The following is a 13,974-nucleotide window of genomic DNA, read 5'->3' as shown; positions in this document are numbered from 1 at the left end:
TCTCCCTCTCTCCTCCCTCCCTCTGTCTCTCCCACTTTCTCCCCCCCTCTCTCCCTCCCTTCTCCTTTCGTTCCCTCCCTAACTACATCTCCTAGTTTGGTAACCAAAGCCATGTCTACCTCTATTCTCCCCAGTAATTGGGTATCATCTACTTTTATTTAACTCGTCAGAGGAGATTGGTGAGCAAAGTTTAAATAACATCATTTGGTGTCCTGAGAATGTGCTCCTCAGGACTGCAAGCAGATCTTGAGAGCCATTATTTAACATTTGAATCCATAGCAGCACCAGACCAACCCAATAGGTAGGAAGGTAGAGGACAAGAATGGACAGCATGCATTGTGTGTGTGTGTGTGTAAGGGTGTAACTATCTAAACAAATTTCATAAATAGTGTTAAAAGGAAGTGACCAGGCTAGCCACAGTTTCTCTGTGCAGAATATAAACTCAGATTTCTATGAGCCCCCTGCTCAGAATGATTGGTAATAAACAAGGCCTGGGTCAGACTTCTCACCCATAATAAGAGAAAATATCATAATACATGTTAATATGAGGAAATGAGTTTATTACAACTTTTATTGAAACTGAGAGAAAAGAAATTCTTAATCTGTTGTTGGGGCCTATTACAGACCTCTAGTTTACAGGAGGTTGGAGAGAAAACAGGAAATATGCATATTTGATTTATCTGAAGGCTCAACTTAACAGAAGTGTAAGAGTAAGATAAGGCCCTATCTTGGGAAAGTCCAGAACTCATGGGACTAGCTATTTCCACTGAGAATATGGCTTTTCTTGTAAGTACTTCAGTCCTCAGGGCCCCCATAGAACTCAAGAAAGCATTTAGGATTACTGATTTATTCGAATAGAACTCAGGAGCATCCAAATAGAAATGTGTGGGTTTGAGGATGCACAGAGTTCCCATGATCTCCCCAGCTGTAGCAGCCTCTTTCTCGAACATCAGTGTGGTCACCTATCTAGAAGCCCCTGAGTCTTACTGTTCGGGAGTTTTTGTTGATGGTGGCATTTTGCTGTGGTTTCTTTTGCTTTGCTTTGTTGTACCAGACACTGAGCCTAGGACAGTTTGTCTGCCATGCAAGTGTGCAACTGATCAGCAGCCTTGGTCTTTAACAGCTTTATAGCTGGGCTTCATTGACTGACCATATCAGAGGCCATTGGTTTTGAGTTCGAACTGAATCCTCCCTTTTTTCAAGAGCTTAGGAAGACAATTGAAAGTCCCAACCCTGTAATCTAATTCCAAGTACCACTTGAGATTTATAATCTGTCTGGGGCCCAGGTACCATCCTGAAGTTATCTAGCCCCTCATCAATATATGGGTTTGTTATGAAATGGCAAGCCTCGTGTCATTCATAAACCCTTCTATGGCCAAAGGGGTTTATTATGAAAAGCAAAAACTACTCCAACTTCTCAGGAACCCCTTTGCCAGGGGTAGAAGCAAAGACTAAGTATTTCACCATGCCACACTCTCTTACGGTTGAAAGAATTATAACCTGGGAGTGCTAGAAGGGATGCAAAAGGACCTGAGAGAAGATGACTGACTTTGGAGCTGGATCCCATTCTGCCATGGCAGGGTATTCTTATTCATTTCCGCATTCATCTTTATAATATAAACTATACTTAAAGTAATTTGTATGAGGTTACTTATATTTAGGATGTGAAAGAAAACATCTTCTGCATACATATTGTCTACACACATATGCATAAACATGTACATTAAGGTTAGAATATTGTATTTCCTTTTCTAGCTACAGGAAATTATGCTCATTTTGACAAAGGAAGTCTGCTCTTAGAGAATCAACTCTAGTCATTTCCGTTAACGTAATTATGTTAGCAATTTAAAGGCGAAATTTGTCAGAGCTTGAGGTGAAAATAAAAATAAAAATTGGGCAAGATTGTTCCTGGAATAGCTTTTGAATTGCGTGTCACCGCGGATGATGAAGACTCAAGAGAGAGAGCGTGGTCTGTTTACAAGGTGCTTGACAGTTGCTAAAAATGGCAATGTCAGAGAGTCTTTGAGATCATCATTAATTCATTCATCTCTACTATTCAGCCTTCTCCTCCCTGAGCATCCAGCACGTGAGCCTGCTTAGAAGTACATCCTTTCAACATGAGTGTCTGTCCCCTCAAAGACCTTTCCTAAGAGTGAAAGCAGAAGTATCTGTACTATACTAAGAGCAAAGTATAGGAAAAAAAAAAACTTCCCAGGCTGCTGGCCATGGGGACTCATGCCTGTAAGGTGTACTGAGACTTCAGCCTAGACTAAAGAGTGAGACCCTGAAATAAAAATCCAGAACAACATACTTTTTAACGATTATTTTGGAGGCTATGGCTATGCATTATGATAAAAATAATTCTTACATTAAAAGAGACTGAGACCTTTGTTGGACCTCAAAGCCAGAGTCAATAATATATCTTAAAGTCACTTAAGACGGCTTTCCTACTGTGCACTCAGACTTTGTTTAACCTGCCTTTAAGTGAACAATATAACAACCAACCTTACTTGCCTTGGATTTCCCATGTAATCAGCCTTTACAAGCTAAACTGATACATAGCTGTAATCTTAAGTATTCTTTCATGCCCTGATCCAAGAGTAATGCATGCACATTTGAACATGTGTTATGGTAATCATTTGCTGAAAATAGCAATGCAAGCTGAAAACAGTCTTATAAAATGGATAGCTACCATAAATGTTGAACAAAGCATTCAGATATGACTTGATGATATTATTTGGTATCTGGGTCAGTTAGAGTCAGTGACTCAATCCTTGTAAGATTTTGTTAAAGATTTCTGTGAAGTGTCCCCCATTCCTCCCCCCATGTGATACTTTCTGTGCTGTTCAATGAAAGAAATCACAAAACTTTTGTTTGGGATAAACATACAGGGTCAAACAGATGGACAGATTCAAAAGGCAGGTATAGATTCAGACTCACAAAACAGGCAGACAGGAGGAGGGAAGACACAGGGAAACTGAAATAGAGAATTCAAATCTAGGCTTGCTCTCAATCTAGTGATACCAAGAGGAAGTGCTCTGCATTCTGCCCTTAATTCAACACCAATGCATTATTGGTGACTCTGAGTTTATTATTAATGCATTGAAAGACATGCAGGAAGAGAGCTGGGATGTTGAGGTCATAACGTGAGGTTTATTTTTGCCTCCCCTTCTAATCTTTCTTTGACTCTTCTGTTGCCTTTGTCTCCTTCCACAGTCTTTTTCCTAATCAAGGGATGCCCCCTTCCTTTCCTTGTGTCCATGGGAAGTGGTTTATCTGGTCAGGCCCAGAAGTGGAAGACTTTCAGGAAGGGAAATAAAAGACTTGCCCCATGTTGGGATTTTCTGCCCATTTCTCAATGTGGATAGAGATTTTGAGATAGGAAAGTCTCCTTTTTCCTTAGGGTCAGCCTTGAATAAACCCTTTTCACCAAAATCTGTCCTTGGACTTTCAATAGAGTGGAGAACCGAGAGCAGAACTGTCGTTAGAGTCCAGGAGTACTTCCTCTATCCAAAAGAATCAACTGGCTTGGCCTAATGGAGTGGTCGAGCTAACAGGGTAGTGTAGTCACCTCAGGTTTCTTCCACCTAGATGGATAATACCTACAGGCTCTAACTTTGCTCTCTAAAGCCAAAGAAAACTAATCTTTAATGTAGTAAGATTTTAAAATAGTGAAGAAATTCTATGTCCCATCTTCCTCTCATTGTTTTAAACCTTAGTACTTCCTTCATCCTTATGGGATGGTGTTTGAATCTTCTTTTGAAAAGACATTTCCATTAGTCAGTGTAGAGCCTGAAGCTGGCAGGATATACAAGAACTCTGAGCAGATCAGAATATACAGAACTTGTGAGCAGATCGAGGTACATCGGCTGCCCATCTCCTCTTGCCGAGAGACAGAAGTTAAGACTGATTTAACAAGTCTCTAAAAGGGCAGTAGTCTTTCCCCCTCCTTTTTGGGAATCAGAAATGTGATGGACATAAGTATGAACTTGGTCATATGATTTTTGGCTTAAAAAAAAAAAGAAATCCATTTTAGAAGCTATCAAAAAGAATCAAAGTAAACCCTGTTCAGTGGCCACCTTAGGCTGAGACCTGTATAGAGTGAAGTCTTGTAGTAATGCTGAGAGAAGGCCTCACCTCACCGCCTGACCTTGAACCCAAGAGCACAGCTTTAATATCTTTCAAACTTTCTTATTCTTGTCATTGCCCAAGATTCTATTCCATCCTGTTGAGGACATATGTAATTTGAGACAAGGTCTTGTTTATGTATCCTACACTAACATCAAACTCAACAGTTCTTCTGTCTTAGTGTCCTCAGTGTACAGCTGTTTCAGACAGAGGGTCATAAGGACCAGTTTATGTTTAGACAACATGGCAATGATATGGATACCCAGCTTGGGCCAAGATGGCAAAACACTGGACATCTGTGTGGCTATGAGTCAGCAAAAAAATGGTAGACACCAGATGTCCAGAGAACACAGAAATAAGTAGTGATGTAATGTGTTATGTAACTATTTCTGGCAAAATGCTGTGTGTGTGTGTGTGTTTAGTATGGCCAAACCACAGACTTCAACTTCCCTAGACCTCCTGCAAATGCCTATCTGCAGACCTGTAAGCCTACTTCTGTGTGACTTGTGTAGCAGTCTTTGTGTGTGCCTGGGTGCCTGCCAGCGTCTGGTCACCTAGCAGTCTGTAAAGAAATCTTCACCTACAATGAATAAAGCTTGCCTTCTCTGCCTGAGACTGCTCGGAGTCTCCTCCTTCCCTGGCATCACAGCTAGCATCTCGGATGCCATACTCAGCTGGGTAAGATTCAATCCACAAGGCTTCTTGTTTTCATTGTTAATATATTGTTGTTTCACTGGCTTGTGTTGCTTTCCCCATTACCTTACATAGAAAAGTCCCTACTCATGACCTCTAAACTGAATCTCCTCCATTAGAAGCCTTGCATTTCATGGCTGTCTTTTAATAGCAACCAGTGTAGATGATAAAGGACCCAAGGGTTAGGTAACAATCTCAATGGGGATCAAGTAACTAAGTATTGACTTAGATGCTGAGTTCTCTGAAATCATCCTTCTGAACAGAGTGAGTCTGAGCAATGGAAGTGAAGGCAAAATCTTTACTCCTGCAAGCGTCATCTTGGTCTGGCTTGAAGGAGAGGAGCCGAAAGCTTATGTGCCTGGGAGAAGACATTTAAGAGAATGTTCTTTATACTCACCAATTGGCTTGGAGGAAAGCACTTTGCTAGAGACAGTGAATACAAATTAACATTTCAGAAAAGGAATTTTAGCAAAGCTAAGTTCCTCCATCTGAAACTACATCCCAACACGAAGACAAAGAGAACAGATTGCATTTCCACCAGCAAATGGCACCTAAGTTCTTGTTTTTGCTACTCTTGCTTACTGACCATCCCCATGGCTGTACCTTTTCTTGGCAGATTAGGACATGGCCCTTGCCTCTTCTCACCTAAGCCACAATAGAGGTGCACAAAGCTCATTTAAACTAAAACACCAAGGAATGAACAGCTGGTGGTTCTGATAAAATGAGAAATGTAACCCTGAAAAAAAGCTTTCTGAAGAAATCAATGTGAAGGAAAAATCAAAGAGCTTATCAGTCTCAAACCTCAAACTTGAATTGCGTTTCTGCTGCAGGTAATGGAGAAGGAACTACACTGCTTAAAGAGATGAGAAGTCTATTATACAGAAAAGAAACCCAAAGATAGGCAGTGGACGGCCAGTATGATTATTCATTGTGGGCCCTTCCACCTTTGTCTTTATCTCCTTCCCAGTGCCTTCCATCTCCAAAGTTATTTTACATTTTAATATGGCAATTAAAGTTCCAGACTTTGGGTTTTCTTTCTGAACAGAAAAGATTAAAGCAAATTTCACAGAGCAAAGGCAAAAAGATACTTTCTGCTATGAGATCTCCTCTTAGAGAACTTTTCCAAGAAGTCCATTCTTCAACTTGCACTTTGATCCCTCATTGATCATTTCTTGGTTAGAGGTTAAGGCAGGTGGAGTACCATGATATTTAGTGGGACAGTATCACCCTGAACAACAGCAACAGCAGCAACAAAATCCATATCTACTATATAAAGAAGATGACAGTTGAATTAAAAAGCAAGAGTGGTTCAATAACAATGTTCTTGAGACTAGAGCTAGAGATATAAAGGAAGAAAAAAAATCTAAAAGTGAATTGACCTCTATAGTGTTTCACTTCCTTGCCTACCATGAGTGGATAGGACTATCTATCAGGTTGCCCAGGAATCCCAATCATATGTGTGCATGCACACACATTTGTATATGTGACTGCAGGAACATGCACAGAGCTCAGAATTATCCTTGCTGCCCACCTTGCTTAAGAAAGGGTCTCTTAGTCATTTGCCAATGAGTACACCAGGCTAGCAAGGACATGAGTTTCAAGGGTTTTTCTTGTCTCTGCCTCCCATCTCACTGAAGGAGTGTTGAGATCACAAATTCATGCTACCAAGTCTGACTTTACATGAGCTCTAGGGATTCGAATTTGGACCATCACACTTGAAGAGTGAGGAGTTCACCTACTGAGCTGTCTCCTTGGCTTCAGAATTTGTTTTTGATGATGCTCTGCATTAGGCAAGAGACATCCATTTTTTTCAGATCATTTGTGAGAGCCAATTGTTCCCCTCCCCCATTCTTTAGAAGAGGTCTCACTATGTAGTTCAGGTTGGCCTTGGATTCATAGAGATCTGTCTTCCTTTGCCTCCCAAATGCACAATTAAAGACATACCAGCATCAGCAACCAATTGTTTCTTTATCCCAAGAAAGTTGTATGATTTAACTTCTATATTGCCATTATATGTTAACAGTCATCCCCAGGGAAGAAAACACCATGTGGTTACCCAATTTCAAATGGTCCATCCTAAAAACATACATAGAAGTAACATTTTATAGATTGAGCAGGTTATATTCAGGAATGTATAAGCATATACTCATATGTGTGTATCAATAATGTATCACTTAATGACTTTGAAAGAGAACAAAGAAGGCATATGGGAAGGGTTGGAGAGAAGAAGGGGAGGGGAAATGATGTAGGTATATTCTTAAAAATAAAAGAGACTTTGTTTCATGAAAAGAAATGTAATTCTGGCTTCCAGGTTCCTGGAATAGGGATCCTAAAACCCTTGGGACTGTCTGAGTTACAGGATTGTGTTTTGTTATTCACAATAAGCCTCATTCAACCATACTTGAGCTCATACTCATAAGGAATTAACTACATGATTAGATGTTTTGGAACTTTCATCTCTACCTTCTAACTTCTTGACCTCTCCAAAAGAAAGGAACTATAGACAGTTAATCACCAAAGTCAATAATTTAACCAGTCATGCCAATATGTTCTTGTTTGCTTCCTGTTGCTGTGATAAACACTATAGCACACACACACACTCACACACACACACATACACACACTCACACACACACACTCACACACGCACACACACTCACACATACACACCTTAGGAGAAGAAAACATTTATTTCAGCTTATAAATTATAGTCCATCGTTAAGAAACAAGCAAGAATTCCAACAAAAGGAGCTTGAAACAGAAACCATAGAGGAAGGCTACTTACAAACTTACTCTGCCTGGTTTGCTTGGCTACATTTCTTCTGAAGCTGTGGCCCATTAGCCTAGGGATGGTACCGCCCACAGTAGCCTGGGCCCTCCTACATCAAACAGCCCTACAGACATGCCCACAGACCAGTCTGATAGAAGCAATTGCTCAACTGAACCTTCTCCTTTCCAGGTATATCAGGTACACCTTTAAAGCAAACTATACCATTATGAAATAAAGCCTCTTTTTAAAAACTTCAAACTCTGGAGTTTGGAGACATTTTGAACTGTTAGAAACATAAAGACACCTAGAGGGTGAAATATGTGCAGAAAGGTTAGAATCTTGACTCCTCTTCTTTATTGTCAACATAAAAACTACAGTTCACATCTTTTTTTTTTTACTATCCACAATTTTTTTTATTTGATATATTTTTTATTTACATTTCAAATGATTTCCCCTTTTCTGGCTCCCCACTCCCTGAAAGTCCCATATGCCCTCTTCCCTCCCCCTATTCTATCATCCACCCCTTCCCACTTCCCTGTTCTGGTATTCCCCTATATTTAACCTCATTAGTGAAATTAAAGAGAAAGGCTTCCTCATTATTCATGCAACAGTGAATAATGTTCTACCCCTCTTCTCCCTAGTTACCTTTTCCAAATAGGTAGAGCACATATCTTTTGGAATAACTCTGCTGCAGTTGTAAAGGAAAAGCTTTGCTAGTCTACCTATACTATAGATAGGCATGCTAGTGAGGCTTGTTTTTATGAGCCACACTTTATGAAATCAGTAGCAAGCAGCAATAAAATAATGGGTACGGTAATCTCCCCTGGTTTCTTTCAAAATAAAATCTAGTGTTTACCCTAATCTGACGGTCCTTCCTGCTAGAATTTTGTAAAGTTTATACTTTTCAATCACCTTCTCTTGACTTCCTCTTCTTTTCTTTTTTTTTAATTCAATATATTTTTTATTTACATTTCAAATGATTCCCCCTTTCCTGACTCCCCACTCCCTGAAAGTCCCATAAGCCCTCTTCCCTCCCCCTGTTCCCCCATCCACCCCTTCCCACTTCCCTGTTCTGGTATTGCCCTACACTGTCCATATCTTTTCAATATTGTACTTGAGGTTCTAGCTAGGGCAATTAGATAACATAAGGAGGTCAAAGGGATACAAATTGAAAAGGAAGACTTCCTCTTTTTCTGATTTTGTCTTTTCTAGTTTGGCTGACAACACATAAAATATTTGCTCACCTTTTACCTCTCCCAGAACTATTTCTCAACTTTTTGGCCTTATCAAGCTTTTCAAGTGTTTTTTTTTTTTTCTTTTTCTTTTTTTTTTATTATATGTTTTTATTTCCTATATTCTTTGTTTACATTCCAAATGATTTCCCCTTTCCCGGTTCCCCCTTCCCCATATGTCCCATAAACCTTCTTCTCTCCACCCATTCTCCAATCACCTCTCTCCTTTTCCTCTGTCCCGATACTCCCCTCCAATGCTAGATCAAACCTTTCCAGGATCAGGGCCCTCTCCTTATTTTTTCATGGGAGTCATTTATTATGCTAATTGTGCCTTGGGTATTCAGAGCTTCTGGGCTAATTAATATCCACTTATCAGTGATTTGCATTCCATGTATATTCTTTTGTGATTGGGTTACCTCACTTAGGATGATATTTTCTAGATCAAACCATTTGCCTAAAAATTTCGTGAATTCATTGTTTTTAATTGCTGAGTAGCATTCCATTGTGTAAATATACCACATTTTCTGTATCCATTCCTCCATTGAGGGACATCTGGGTTCTTTCCAGCTTCTGGCTATTATAAATAAGGCTTCTATGAACATAATGGAGCATGTGTCTTTACTGCATGCCGGGGAATCCTTTGGGTATATGTACTGGCTAGTTTTGTGTGTCAACTTGACATAGGCTGGAGTTATCACAGAGAAAGGAGTTTCAGTTGGGGTGTGTCAACTTGACATAGGCTGGAGCTATCGCAGAGAACGGAGTTTCAGTTGGGGAAGTGCCTCCATGAGATCCAGTTGTGGGGCATTTTCTCAATTAGTGATCAAGTGGGGAGGGCCCCTTGTGGGTGGTTCCACCTTTGGACTGGTGCTCTTGGGTTTTATAAGAGAGCAGGCTGAGCAAGCCAGTAAGAAACATCCCTCCATGGCCTCTGCATCAGCTCCTGCTTCCTGACCTGCTTGAGTTCCAGTCCTGACTTCCTTTAGTGATGAACTGCAACATGGAAGTGTAAGCTCAATAAACCCTTTCCTCCCCAACTTGCTTCTTGGTCATGATGTTTGTGCAGGAATAGAAACACTGACTAAGACAGTATATGCCCAGGAGAAGTATAGCAGGGTCCTCCAGAAATGTCATGTCCAGTTTTCTGAGGAACCGCTAGACTGATTTCCAAAGTGGTTGTACCATCTTACAACCCCACCAGCAGTGGAGGAGTGTTCCTCTTTCTCCACATCCTCACCAACACCTGCTGTCTCCTGAGTTTTTAACCTTAGCCATTCTGACTGGTGTGAGGTGAAATCTCAGGGTTGTTTTGATTTTACAGCTCACATCTTAAAGGAAACAATAGATTTATTCTGGAACTATTTTGAGTGACCATTTGGTTACCCCAAATTCCATATTCCAAGGTGGAAACAGTTTCACAGGGTTTTTATGGTTTTACAGAACAAAGAAACTCAAATCACAGCAATTTTAAAAGACATTGGTGGGTGTAGAAAAGAGGTGGGAACAACATGATTGGGTAGGTATTCTATAAGCCCAAGATGCTATCTGATGACATCCCTAATGCTTGGATTGGCAGAAGTGAATGTTATGCTAAGGTAATAGCTTCTAAGAGATTTTTATTTATAACCATGAGGTATTAATTCAGATACAGAGTGGGGCAAGGAATGGCTGTTTCAGAAAACTAAAACTAGCCCTCGATTACTTTATACTAGCCTCTGGATCTACAACATTTCATTCTCTCCACAGGAGGTCCCAACTGGTCCATCAGTCTCTGAAGACACAGGAACTCCTCCTAGGAGTTTTTGTTCATAGCCAGGCACAGCTTCTTATCAGAAATTTTCATTCATAATATCTTGCCCCGTGTCTTTCATGTTTCTTGGTTTTATTTAAGATAAAGTATTAATAACAAATAAACTGACTTCCAGAGCTATGAGTTGTTCTTATTAATTAGGAACAGAGTAAAAACTCCTGATTTGCAGCCAGATGGCCGCATTCTGAAGCTAGCATGTTAACTGGAGAACAATCTTGGAGGGCTGAGTGTTTAATATGTGGGACCTTTACTAACTTCAGATGTTTCAATGATTGAATTGGCGGGTTGATCCCTGGAAAGTTGAGTAGTTACTTAATGTGAAGAAATTCCCCATGTTTGACATAAAAATGTTGAGTAGAAGAATGGTGTGTGCATACGTGTGTGTGTGTGTGTGTGTGTGTGTGTGTGTATTAATCATTCTATGTAGAAAAAAGCAATTCACTTTGCCTTTTTGAAATACAACTTAATCAAATGCACAAGATACAATGGGCAAGATAATATATAGAAAACCACAGAGTTTGACTTAATTTAGCCATCCTGTCACGATTAGGTTATATCTTAACCTAACCCAGTTTTTAAAAGGAAAAAAATAGCCGGGCGGTGGTGGTGCATGCCTGTAATCCCAGCACTCTGGGAGGCAGAGGCAGGCGGATTTCTGAGTTCGAGGCCAGCCTGATCTACAGAGTGAGTTCCAGGACAGCCAGGGATACACAGAGAAACCCTGTCTCGAAAAAACCAAATCCAAAAAAACAAAACAAAACGAAACAAAAAAAAAAAAAAAAGGAAAAAATAGTACCTATTTATAGAGGATTTCCAAGGCAATTAAGTAGTTGTAAAAGATACTTGGTTTCTGGGACTGGAAAAGGAGCTTAGTCAGTAAAGTTCTTTCCTATAAGTATGCTCCCTAGAAACTACAGGTTTTTGTTTGTTCGAGAAGGGGTGTCTTTTGTACTGTTTTATTTAAAGGCATGCAGAGATAGGCAGACCTTTGGAGCTTGATGGCTACTCAGACAAGCCAACATGGAGTTCCAGGCCAGTAAGAAACAATATAAGAGGAATGACACCTGAGGTTGTTCTCTGGCCTCTATACATGAACACATGTCCTCACTGTGTCTACCACCACAGTTCCAACAACAACAACAACCCATGCCCACCGGTAACCCACCTACCACTACCACAACCTCACCACCACCACTACAACCCTACCACCATCACCAACAACCCCCCCAACAACAACAATCACCATGATCACAACCCTGCCACAAACCTAAGCTACACACCACAAACCCCAACACCACAACCCACAAAGAGATAAGATTTCTGTTCAGACAGTTTAAATGGTAGACAAAATTTTCTTTCACTCACAAAACTGGCCTTGAGGAACTAGAGGAATATTTTAGTTGTGAAAGATCAAATACTGCTGTTACAGAGGACGGAATACAGTTCCCAGTACCCACACTGTAGCAGCTGACAACTACTCTATTCCTGCTCCAGAGGATCTGGTGCTCTCTGCTGATATCTGCAAGCGCTCAAAAGCACAGCCCCATACAAAATTTAAATTCTTTTAAATCTTCCACTCAAGGAACTGGCTTTCAAAGTCAAAGGTACAGGGCATGACATGTTTAGGAGGCTTAGACTTTAACAGGCTTTCCAACAGTGATTGCCAGGGCAGAACTGGATGCCATTGTGGCATTGTCATCATAGGCTGGCTAGACTGATTCATTAACTCTCTCTGCAGTAAGAAGTCTGGGATGGTCTGTTTCCAAACTTATGGTTTAGCCGCCTACTTAGAAAAGAAACAAAGATAAGGTGATGGATTTGAAATGTTGTGTTTTGCTGAGACAAATCTTGAAAAATCTGATAAAAGTATAAATGATACTTATCCCAATTCTGAACCTGGACCTAAATGTATGAGACTTAGTGTCTTCTTACGGTAATGTGATTTTACCTGACTAAATATATACTGCTGTTACTTGTGGAGTGTGACCATTGTCATGGCTACTGAATCTCCTGTACCTATTCCCTTGCTTCTTGATACAGATCTAACTGGCTCAAAAGCCCGGATACTGATTCTGACCAGCTCTTCCGAATGGTGGCCGAGGTCTTCATTCTGTGGTGTAAATCTCATGTAAGGACACACCTGGGTTCTGGATTTAGAATGGTTTTGACAGGTGTTTATCTGGAGAAGCTTTCTTTTAATGCTTTGTTTGTTTTTTTGTTTTTGTTTTTTTCTCCATAATCTTCCACTACCCTGCCCTGGTCTAGAACTTCAAGAGGGAAGAGCAAAATTTTGTGATTCAAAATGAAATTAATAACTTGGCATTTTTAACTGGAGACAGCAAAAGCAAGATGACAAAAGTAAGTCTTTAGGATTCCATCTCAAGGATGCTTCAACCTTGACCTCAGCCATGTCTTGGATCGAGGTCCTATTCTGTGGGGTTTCAATAACACAGTGAACTTAGGTTCCACATGCAGCTTCTATTGCTGCTTCACACACAATGTGCCAGAAGAAGCTCCTGTTGAACAGCAGTGTCGTCATGTTTTGTGAATAAATGGGTGGTTGTATATCAAAAAGTTGAAGTCTCAACATGTGCCCAAGGCATTTGAGAGGTCCCCAAACAGACACTGCTGCGAATGGCTTTAAAATAGAAGTGTGTCCCATACAGCCACACCGAAAAAGCACAAGTGTGCAAAGCCACCTTCTGATGGATCAGGAGGAAATGACCTTGCCTTTACACCTCCTCAGCATGCACCCTGGCTTCACACTTGTTTTCTTTCTGTTTGAAATGCCAGCATCTGTTTTGTTCCAGATGTACTGACCTCTTAATGCCTATGTTCATTTTTTCCATGACATTTGCCCTCAGAAAACCAAACGTCTGTCCATCTCCCTGCAGGAGATGTTTGAAAGAGGGCATGTCACTCTCCTCGCTAGGGAAGAAGCTAACCTGTAGGAGGGAAAGTGAACTTGCATCTCATTCTCAGTCAGCTCTGTACAGTGAAGCTTCATTGGCTTGGCTGGAGAGAATCGCTAGCCACGCTTCTTCAGTTGCACATACAAAAGCCAAGTCTCCTTAAATGTGATGTCTTGTTGCTGCCATTGTGGCTTATTCTTGGCCCTGTTTCCCTGAGAACTGTGCCTTGGGGAGCTTTGGCTTGTATGTCAAGTGTAAATAGCCTGTAATAGCTGAGAGACAGCCGTCTCGTGGCTGGCACGGTGCTGCCTGTGAAGAACACAAAGGTGGCGTGTGCATGAGGACTCGCTCCCCCCCCCCCAGAAATGAAAGGTGAGTCTGTAAGATTGGAATTGTGGGCTTGTAGTGAGGGCCTTGAACACCTTTCTA

The 13,974-nt window shown here is 40.8% G+C and overlaps 1 protein-coding gene across 1 annotated transcript in view; it reads left to right on the top strand.

Annotated features, from left to right (window-relative positions):
- The window catches only part of Ryr3 (ryanodine receptor 3), a 410,215-nt gene that overhangs the window by 337,706 nt on the left and 58,535 nt on the right, over positions 1-13,974 (top strand). The window contains 2 exon segments of the mRNA XM_052181674.1: positions 12,674-12,761; positions 12,899-12,991. Coding sequence (XP_052037634.1) covers positions 12,674-12,761; positions 12,899-12,991 — 181 coding nt within the window.

The sequence above is a fragment of the Apodemus sylvaticus genome, chromosome 5, assembly GCF_947179515.1.
Source record: "Apodemus sylvaticus chromosome 5, mApoSyl1.1, whole genome shotgun sequence".
Taxonomy (NCBI): domain Eukaryota; kingdom Metazoa; phylum Chordata; class Mammalia; order Rodentia; family Muridae; genus Apodemus; species Apodemus sylvaticus.
This window is presented reverse-complemented; position numbering and strand designations above follow the sequence as displayed.